Here is a 9,872-nt window from a genome sequence, read left to right as displayed (position 1 = left end):
TTACTTAGTTTTTTAAAAATTCTATTTAGAATATATACACATAAACATTAAACATGATAGTGACTTATCATACAGTCTCAAAAGTGTAGCCAAGTTTTTTATCTAAGAATATGCCCGTGTAAAATTAGGTTTGCAATGCAGCATACGACTACATAACACGTGTCAATATTCCATCAATAAGTATTAAGTTCTGCCAGAGCAGTGTGTGTTAGGCTGAGTGTCGCTAGTAGAGTGAAACCCGCCTAAGGAGGTCACCATCAGTTCCACCAAAAAGTAGTTAGTTTAACAAGGGATGGTCAAAAATGGAAAATCTTCTAAAACTAGTTCAATCTATGTTTACATTTTTGAAAAAATCCATTCATTAAATTTCTTAAATGTTCTAATTCTTTAGCATCACCTACACTTTCAGGTAGTATCCTCTTTTTTAGTCGATTCTGGAAGAAAAACTGTCTGATCAACATGGATCATGAAAGGATCCCTGCTAAGCTTTGCTTCCTCCTTTTTCATCCAGATGCTACAAATGACTTTTGTTGTTGTTCTTGTTCTAGATACTTCTGGACATGGTGTAAATACATCTGATATGTATTCAATTCCCAAAACCTTAGAATATGGAAACAGAACTTACAAAATAATTAATGCAAATATGACTTGGTATGCAGCAATAAAAACCTGCCTGATGCATGGAGCAGAACTGGTCAGCATTGCAGACCAGTATCACCAGTCCTTCCTCACTGTTGTCCTCAACCGGCTAGGACGTGCGCACTGGATTGGACTGTTCACTGAAGATGTAGGTGTCCTACGTCCCTTGGAACTTCCTTGCATAATCAAGTTTCCCATCTACCGCCTTAGTGATAAGGCCACAGAAATTTCCCAGAAATAATAGTAAAAGTAACATTTAAATAATTAGTTTAGGCAGTAAATACTGACCAACCTTATGAGTAGCCTAAGACTACAAAATAAGTGTGCACACTTCTTTAGGGTAAACATCCACTTGCCTAATTTCTGGAAATTAATCCCTTTCAAAGGTTTTCTGAAATTATTCAGGTATCCCTGTATCCTGCCTCATGTGTGCACCAGAACACATCTTATACTCAGGCACTGCCTTCGGGTAATTTGTTGCATGTAAGGAATTCCCAAGAAAAATGAGTCATGCTTCCTGCCTAGAAATTTGACTATTAATTAATCAGTACCCCTTGAAATTTAACACCTGGGGGTTTTTTCCCCTCTAGGGATGCTGTTTAGAAAATAAATTTGTTTTCAGTTGTTTGTTAAATAAAAATATTAAACAAAGTAGTGAATAGTAAACTCTATTCTACCCTGAACCCTAGTTCTGCTCCGCAATGTTAACCAATGTAAGCACTTTCTCGTATGTCATCTAGAAATTTTCTATGTATACACATATATATACCATGTAAAGGGTGGCTACATAATAATGGATTGTTTTTTAAACATAAATGAGATTATATTATACATGCTGTCCTTAAACTTGCTTTTTAATTTAATATATTTTTTACAACTTTCCATGTCAGCATGTAAAAATCTCATACATTTCTTGGAACAGCAGCATATAAGGACATATGGCAATTTGTTGAACCATCCTCTATGAATGGACATTTGGGTTCTTCTCAGTTTTTCACAATTATAAACAATGCACAGCAAGTATCTTTGTGCAAGTAAGATAAATTCCCAGAAGTAAAATTGCTAAGTACATTTTAAATTTTGACAAGTACTGCCAAATTGCCCTTCAAAAGTTTGTGCCAACATGCCAACAGCAGTGTATGTTAACGTCTAGTTTTTCACATCCTTGCCAGAACTCGGTATTATCAAAATTTTAATCCTTGCCAGTGGGATAGGCAAAAGAATGGTATTTCATGATTGTTTATTGTATTTTTGTATCACAGGGTGTGTTGACTTTATGAGTCAATTTTGCTTTATGGTCTCTGGATTTTGTATGACTTAAAAAGATTTTCCCCATACCAAGAGTACAAATAATTTAGCCAATTTTTCTTCAACACTTTTATATTTTCAATTTTGTGTTTGAATTTTTGATTAATTTGAAATTTATTTTGGTATAAAGAACAAGGCATTGGTCTAACTTCGCTCTGATTGTTAACTAGGATATTATCATGGTAGAGAGCCAAGGATTCCAAAAAAAAAAAAAAGATATCCCATTTGTGGTAGATATTCCTTTTTGTCAGGCTGTATTCACAAGATGCCCTAGACCCTCTGAAAAAAGGTGTGGAAATATAAATCTATGTGGGAATTGTGATGTGCTCAGACAGCACCGTGTGATGCTGCCAGCAGTCTTGGCGAAGAAATGATGGCTCAATTTTCCTCCACAGAATGGTCTTAATTTTGACTGGTCAGATGGCACCAAATCCTCTTTCACTTTTTGGAAAGACGAGGAGTCGTCCTTCCTTGGTGACTGTGTTTTTGCCGACACCAGTGGACGCTGGCATAGCACAGCCTGCGAGTCATTCCTGCAAGGTGCCATTTGTCGCGTGCCCACTGGTAGGTTCAATTCTGTTCAACTCAAGAAATACACCCTGGGCACCTACTGTATGCAAGGCCCTGTGCTAAGCAGGGAATATAAGGACGAATAGTGAGAAGTCTCTGCCCTCAAGAAGCTTCTTGTCTGGTCAGTGATGTAAAGACAAACAACCGTTACACCAGGCAGGCCCACCAAATGACACAAGAGAGGTAGCGAGTGCGGCGGGGGTTATGGAGAAAAGAATGTGTCCTGTCCGTTTGGGGAAAAGTAGAAGGGCTTCTTGGAGGATACAACAGGTCAGGGGTAAGGGTGAGGTGGGAAATCAGACTAGAAACTTGGGTTAGGAGCATGTGTGGAGGACCTAGACTGAGTATTTATGTTTAATTCCATGATTAATAGGATTCCAGAGCCATTTTGATGGTGATGATGATGATGACGATGATAATGATGACAGCTGATACTGTTTGGATATTTACTATATGTCTGGCCCTGCACTTTACATAATATCTCATTTACACTGAAAGTTCACCTGACCCAACCCCTTTATTAAATTTGAAACTTAAACTCAAAGCGTAAATAGCTTCCTGAGGATCTCACCGCTGCCCATCAATAGCACCAGGAGCAGAAGCCAAGTTTCCTCACTCTGTGATGGGCTGTTTATCCCATGTCACCAGGCCCCGCTCCCTTGATCACTATGGTGGGCATAAAGAGCATTCCCTAACACTAGCTGGTCTCCTTTTTAAATCTCTCATTTAGTAAAAACACATGTTTACTTAGATTCTGGGTACTGTATCAAATAACATACACATTATGTAACTTTAGATCAGAACAATTCATGATTAAATGTAAACGATAGCCATATTGAAAAAGCTAATTCTGCTTCCAAAACACCATAAAAACTGTCCTTCCCTTTTCAATAGCAATGCATTTGTTGGGTGTTTAAGAAGTGTCCGGCACTAACTCATCCAAACTTCTCAACTTATAAGAAAGGTATCGTTGTTAATTCCCTTATGTAGATACAGAAACCAAACGTAGGGGGACAGTCCCACGGCCACACAGCTAGAAAGTGGCGAAGCCAGGATCTCAGCATGAATGTGTCCGACTCTCATGCTTGCTCTCTGAAGTAATGTCCCTCCTAAATTTCCCTTATTTATTTTATGTTATGCTATTTTATGATGCTTTACTGAATGCATTATTTTCTCTCATAGGTTTATTAGCAGGAAGGATTTTTCAAATGTGATACTCAGCACTAAGTGGAACACGTTTTGTACTTTTGGAAATCCCTTTTGCCAATGTCATTTAGCTGTCACTATTTCTATGAATCATATCCCCCAGCTGTTGCCACCTTTAGGGTACTAATTGTAAACATGAAAGACAGCCACCCCATCCAGGCAATACCCAAACTAAGCCTACAAAGCTATGCATTAATATGCCTTGTTATGTTTAGGTAAAGATTATTTCTGCCAGAAATGCTATAAACTGGTCCTAGTTTTGTAATCATTTACATTAAACCCAATCTTTCAGAGTATTACCATGAAAATCTTGTTACATATATTTATCTTGGTCTTTCTTAGAATGTAATATAATGTTTATCACAATAAATAAACCCAGTGACCACCCTGAAATCATAACTGGTTTTTCTTCATAGAAACAAGACCACTTGAACACCCAGAATTGTGTTCAGAAACATCTATTCCCTGGATAAAATTTAAAAGTAATTGCTACAGTTTTTCTACAGTCCTAGACAGTACGAGTTTTGAGGCTGCTCATGAATTTTGCAAAAAGGAAGGTAATTCTTTTGTGATGGTAAAATGCTTTCATGTGATTCTTCTTGATATTTCAGTAAACAATGTGGTTTTCTTCAGTTGTCCGATTATTTAGTGAATTTAGGAGCAACAAAAACTATTGAAAAAATGAATGCTATTAAAGTTGCTTGTTTGGAGGACAGCGAATATCTGAAACTTAATGTCCAGTATAGAATTTGAAAACCTTAGACGATGTCTCAGCATACTGCACTTCCCCAAGAAAATGTTCCTTTTGAATGCATTTGCATTATGAATTTTGAATGTTCCCTGAAATTAATATTCTATGCTTTAACTTCTTAAGTGCCAGCTAGAATCTTTTAACAAATGTGGTTTTACCTTTAAGATTTTTAATCAAAAATCACTTATGAACCATGGAAATTTTCACTTTTCAAAACCTGAGCTTTAAAAATAATTGTATAGGAGACATTTTAAAAATTATATTTATGTGTCAACACAAATACTTGTTCATTTGCTACTTGTCTCTTTTACAGGATCTAATCTTTTAACAATCAAGGACGAGGCTGAAAATGCATTTCTCCTAGAAGAGCTTTTTGCTTTTAGTTCTTCTGTCCAGATGGTTTGGTTGAATGCTCAGTTTGATAGTAACAGTAAGTGATTTGGGGAGGGAAGAGGAGACGACACAAATAAATACATGATTGTTAAGGCTGATGATAATGGCATGTGTGAGCCAGAAAACTCCCCTTGGATACATTTGCTATGAAAAATAGCATGAATCCTAAAGCCATATCTTCCCGAAACAACATTGCTAGCCTTTTCTATACCCTCTTATCCTTTGGAATAGTCCCAGAATACCCAAAATAAAAACAAACAAACAATAACAAGTTTACTTTTATACTTAGCATGAAGATGCTTGGCTGGAACTTCGTGTTCATGGAGTTAGCCAGAGCATACCAAAACCATATTTACTTGAAAATACCCCCAGGTTTCTAAATGTTATAAGAGCACAATAGAGTTGTGGAAATGTTTCAGTGATAAATTGTGCTATTAGAATTCTTATTTGCTGCTCATAAAAAACAGAATTTGTAATAAAATGAAAACATGGTATTCTTTTCTTTATATAATTAATGGTTATTGAAAGGTACTTGTAAAGAAAATTATTTTAATTGGCGTGGAGAGCTTGTTACAGTGGTGTACCAAGGTGGGGGGTGAGACTACCCTGGCGCTAAGGAGTATTTTAATCACCGACGTTGTTTAGAATTTCTAGCAGATGGTGATAATAAAAAGCAGACCAACTTTAGTCAGTTTTATTGTGAGTTTTAAATTCTTTTCAGACAATGCATCTCCCCCCCTTATTGTCCACACACGGATGGACTCTCCCATCGTCTCTACCCCCTTGGTACATGACTGGCTCGCTCTTTAAAGAAACTCACTATGAAATTCTTTTAGAAAGTGAACCGTTTTGTAATGATATAGATGTTAGGACTTCAAAGGATTTTTCTTTATGTTGATTAGTTTCATTTATTAAATTATTTCTTTAAATTGGTTATAAATGATATGGAATATTTCAGAATTTAAACTGTTACATTAAGAAACATGATATCCTAAATGAACTAAATTAGAATACTATGTCTAAAATAAATAGAGGGTTTTTCACAAGGCACCTTTATTAATACCTACCTTTTGTGTTGAGTTCATGACTGTACTTACTGAGTTGAATACATCAATTAAGGAGAGAGTCTCAGCCGGGCGCGGTGGCTCACGCCTGTAATCCTAGCACTCTGGGAGGCCGAGGCGGGCAAATCGTTTGAGCTCAGGAGTTCGAGACCAGCCTGAGCAAGAGCGAGACCCCGTTTCTACTAAAAAAATAGAAAGAAAATAGCTGGACAACTAAAATTACATATGTAAAAAATTAGCCAGGCATGGTGGCACATGCCTGTAGTCCCAGCTACTCGAGAGGCTGAGGCAGTAGGATCGCTTGAGCCCAGGAGTTTGAGGTTGCTGTGAGCTAGGCTGGTGCCACAGCACTCTAGCCCAGGCAACAGAATGAGACTCTGTCTCAAAAAAAAAAAAAGAAAAGCAGAGAGTCTCATTAAATCGAGGGGCTGTTTTTTATGGTTCATTTCAGTCTCAGTATGTTTGATAACCGTGACATAATTTGTAATATGTCAGCAATTTTTCCACAGATGAAACCGTAAAGTGGTTTGATGGAACTCCCACAGACCAGTCAAACTGGGGCATCCGGGAGCCAGCCATGGACCACTTCAAGCCCCTTCAGTGTGTTGCCCTAAGGATCCCTGAAGGAGTGTGGCAGTTATCCCCCTGTCAAGAAAAAAAGGGCTTTATATGTAAAATGGATGCAGGTAGGTAAAATCAGTGAGTAATTCTTCATTTTGAGTCTACCTTGACTAATGCTGACCTACCTCTTTAGCATTTAAAGATTTTAAAATCCAAGTATTCAGAGGGTATTCAGAGAGATTCTGGCATTTTTGTCTTGTTCTGCATCAAACAAATCAGATGATACAATATTTCAGTTCCTTCTTTCCCTGATATGAAGAAAAAAATCATTATAAATCAACTCAAAGACTCTATGACTTTCTCATGTCCCCCTGGCTGTTAACCTGATGGGGATAAAAGCAGTTTACCTCAAGCAAATAGAACTAGAAACATAAACCAGTAACCTTCACTCTGGTGACTGCGACTCAGAATTTTTAAGGTTTATCTTTGGCCTCAGGAAATACAATCTAGGCCTAGGTATATTTGTTGTGGACAAGTAGATGTAATTCTCTGTTGCAATTCTATGACACAATATGTCATAGAAGTCATGTCTTAACTTCATTATGAGCAGCACACTTAAAGTGATAAAAAATAAAAACCAATTTTAGAACTCTAAGACCGAAAATTCTAGTCAACTGCAAACAACAGAAGAAATTTTTAAGATAAGATGTTAAAGAGGATCATTGACGGTGGGACGGTGTTTATAATCATCACAATAGTTTCTAGATGCCAGTGTTATAAAGAAGGAGGGATTGGTGTGGCCTGGCCTGCTGGAGAAGGCTTCAGAGAGATGAGGCTATGTGACCACAAGGGATGAAGAGAATTTTAGGAGCCGGAACAGAGGAGGAAAGGCATTTTGGACAAAAGACCCAGCATGATGAAAGGCAGTAATTGCGAATGTGCAAAGATGAGAGTGAAGGGCTTGTGTTAAGGAGTGATGGGAAAAAAATTGGACCATAAGTAGGATCCGTTCACAGAGTGCCAGGCTAAACAGCTGAACTTCATGGTGGAGGAGACAGACAGGTGCAGACAGGTGTGCTCTGCAGACACCTGCAGTGGAGCTGGACTCATCTGGATGTAAACAGAAGCATTTGTCATTGGGGTGATAGAACTAGGAACAAAAAAAGAGGGGAGAAGTGGGAAGAGAGAATCACTGGGCCGTGGTGACTGATTACATACTGGGAATGGAGAAGAGAAAACTGCAGGTGTGGGCACCCATGTATGAAACCCCCATAGTGTGACTATCTGCTCTGTGTGGAAGACATGACTAAGCCTAATAAATAGCATGACCAGGTTATCACTAGCATTTAAGTATCAAGAACAAATCAGAAGCACCTCATGTCTGTGCAGGACTTTAAAGCTTCCTATTTCATCCTTCACAGCTACTTTCCAAGGCAGTGGAGCAATTAGAATATCCCCATTTTACAGATGAGAAAAGTCCTTGTCCCAGCTGAGGCTACATCAAGGACTTCACTCCACATCCTCCGACTTCTCCTTCTGTACTTCCCACTATCTCTGTGCTGAGAGCAAATAACCTTTTTAAAGTCTTTCTTAAAGAAGTGTCTTCACACACACATAATAATATGTGTTTTCAATAATTTTTAATGCAAAATTATGTGACATTATTTTTAAATCACAAAAACAAGTTAGGTTTTTTAAAATGTTGTTTTTGCTATTGGTGACAATGCTGATTTTTTTTAAGCCGATCAGAGTAAATGAGCACCAAGGCACTTCCTCCACTCACAAATCCCTTTGCCCATCTTCTCTGGATCATTCTCTCCCTCTTTCTCTGGATCTTTACCTAGATTAAAAACAGAATTGTTCAAATTTCGAAATAGAGTCTATTTGAAAGAAATATATTTTTACAATAGGAAGTCCTGAAACAGGAAGCTTCCAACTTTTTGAATAGAGGAGCTATTGTTCATTTCCCAAGACTCTTCAGGTTGCAAGGGGAGAAGATGCTGATCTTAAAATCCGTACACAGAGGCCGGCAGATTATCATTGCTGGACAAACTATGTCAAATTCCAACAAAACTGTGAGTTCCAGGCTTGCAGGCTCTATATTTTACTCATGTTTTTATTGCAGCACAGTGCTGAGATGTGAGGAGGACTCTTTCACTTAAAAAAAAAAAAAAAGTGTATGTGTGTGTTTGTAAGCACTAATCATGGTGATTACTATAAATCAAGGGTCAGCAAACTTTTCTTGTAAAGGGCCAGATAGTAAATATTTTAGGCTTTGGGGGCCATATGGTCTCTGTCTGTCACACTGCCACTGTAGCACGAAAGCAGCCATAGCAACACGTAAACAAATGAGTGTGGCTGAGTTCCAGTAACACACTACTGGTAAAAACAAGTCCCCAGATTTTAGCCATGGGCCACAGTTTGCTGATCCCTACTATAAGTAATGACATAATTTTTCTGAATTAAAAGAAAAAACTCATTTCATTTTTTTATTTGGTTTTAGATATTCATACTATAAAGGAACATCCAGGAAAAGGTAGGTTTGGAACAGGAGAGAACATTTTGATTTTTCTTAGAAATAATAAGATAGAAAACAATTATGTGACCATGTCTATATGATGTCATCGCCATTGAAGTTTTTCTTTCTTTTTCTTTTTTCTTCTTTCAGGACCAACTCATAGTGTCATTCCTCTTGCAGTGGCACTGATCCTAATAATAATACTGGCCGTTTGCACACTTTCCTTCTGCATATACAAGCAGCATGGTGGCTTCTTCAGGAGACTTGCAGGGTTTGGGAGTCCCTACTATTCTACAACCAACTTAAGTACAGTACATTTAGAAGAAAATATTCTCATTTCTGATCTTGAGAAGAATGACCAATAATCATGAACTCAGAGAATGTCACAGCCGTGAGGATGAGTAAAGAAGACAAAATGGGGCGTCTCCTCTATATTTCCCTTCATAGACCAGATGCCATTAGAATGTGAATTGGGCCCCTATTTTAATTATTCTTGAGTGATTAAGAGTTTTGAATTGTAACCAAATTAGATGGGCTTTGATTTATACATTTCCCTAAACTGTGATCCATTCTTAAAAAGAGGAACTTATGCAGTGGTTATTATTCAGAAAGACAAGAACTATTAAAAGAAATTCCATGTCGAAAACTCTCAAACCAATGTGAATAATAGTTTTAGCATTAATATGTTTCTGCTAAAATTTTTTGGAAATTTTAAAACTAATCTGGTAGCTATTTGGACATTTACCATACTCATTCCATTGAAAGAGAGAGAAGAAAAGCCAAAAAATACATATATATATATATATATATATATAATCTAATATTTGTACATAAGAGGAAAAGGAAAGGCTTCCAAGAGGTT

At 37.4% G+C, this 9,872-nt stretch overlaps 1 protein-coding gene across 1 annotated transcript in view; it reads left to right on the top strand.

Annotated features, from left to right (window-relative positions):
• PLA2R1 (phospholipase A2 receptor 1, 180kDa) overlaps window positions 1–9,375 on the top strand; it is a 140,275-nt gene extending 130,900 nt beyond the window's left edge. The window contains exons 23-29 of the mRNA XM_012655814.1: window positions 512–787; window positions 2,343–2,511; window positions 4,140–4,280; window positions 4,788–4,904; window positions 6,441–6,617; window positions 8,996–9,028; window positions 9,161–9,375. Coding sequence (XP_012511268.1) covers window positions 512–787; window positions 2,343–2,511; window positions 4,140–4,280; window positions 4,788–4,904; window positions 6,441–6,617; window positions 8,996–9,028; window positions 9,161–9,375 — 1,128 coding nt within the window. The remainder of the gene's footprint in view (window positions 1–511; window positions 788–2,342; window positions 2,512–4,139; window positions 4,281–4,787; window positions 4,905–6,440; window positions 6,618–8,995; window positions 9,029–9,160) is intronic.
• The last annotated feature ends 497 nt before the right edge of the window (window positions 9,376–9,872 follow it).

The sequence above is a fragment of the Propithecus coquereli genome, unplaced genomic scaffold (genome assembly GCF_000956105.1).
Source record: "Propithecus coquereli isolate 6110/MARCELLA unplaced genomic scaffold, Pcoq_1.0 Scaffold49, whole genome shotgun sequence".
Classification (NCBI taxonomy): domain Eukaryota; kingdom Metazoa; phylum Chordata; class Mammalia; order Primates; family Indriidae; genus Propithecus; species Propithecus coquereli.
The sequence above is the reverse complement of the archived record's forward strand: the minus strand, read 5'-3'. Positions and strand labels throughout refer to the sequence as shown.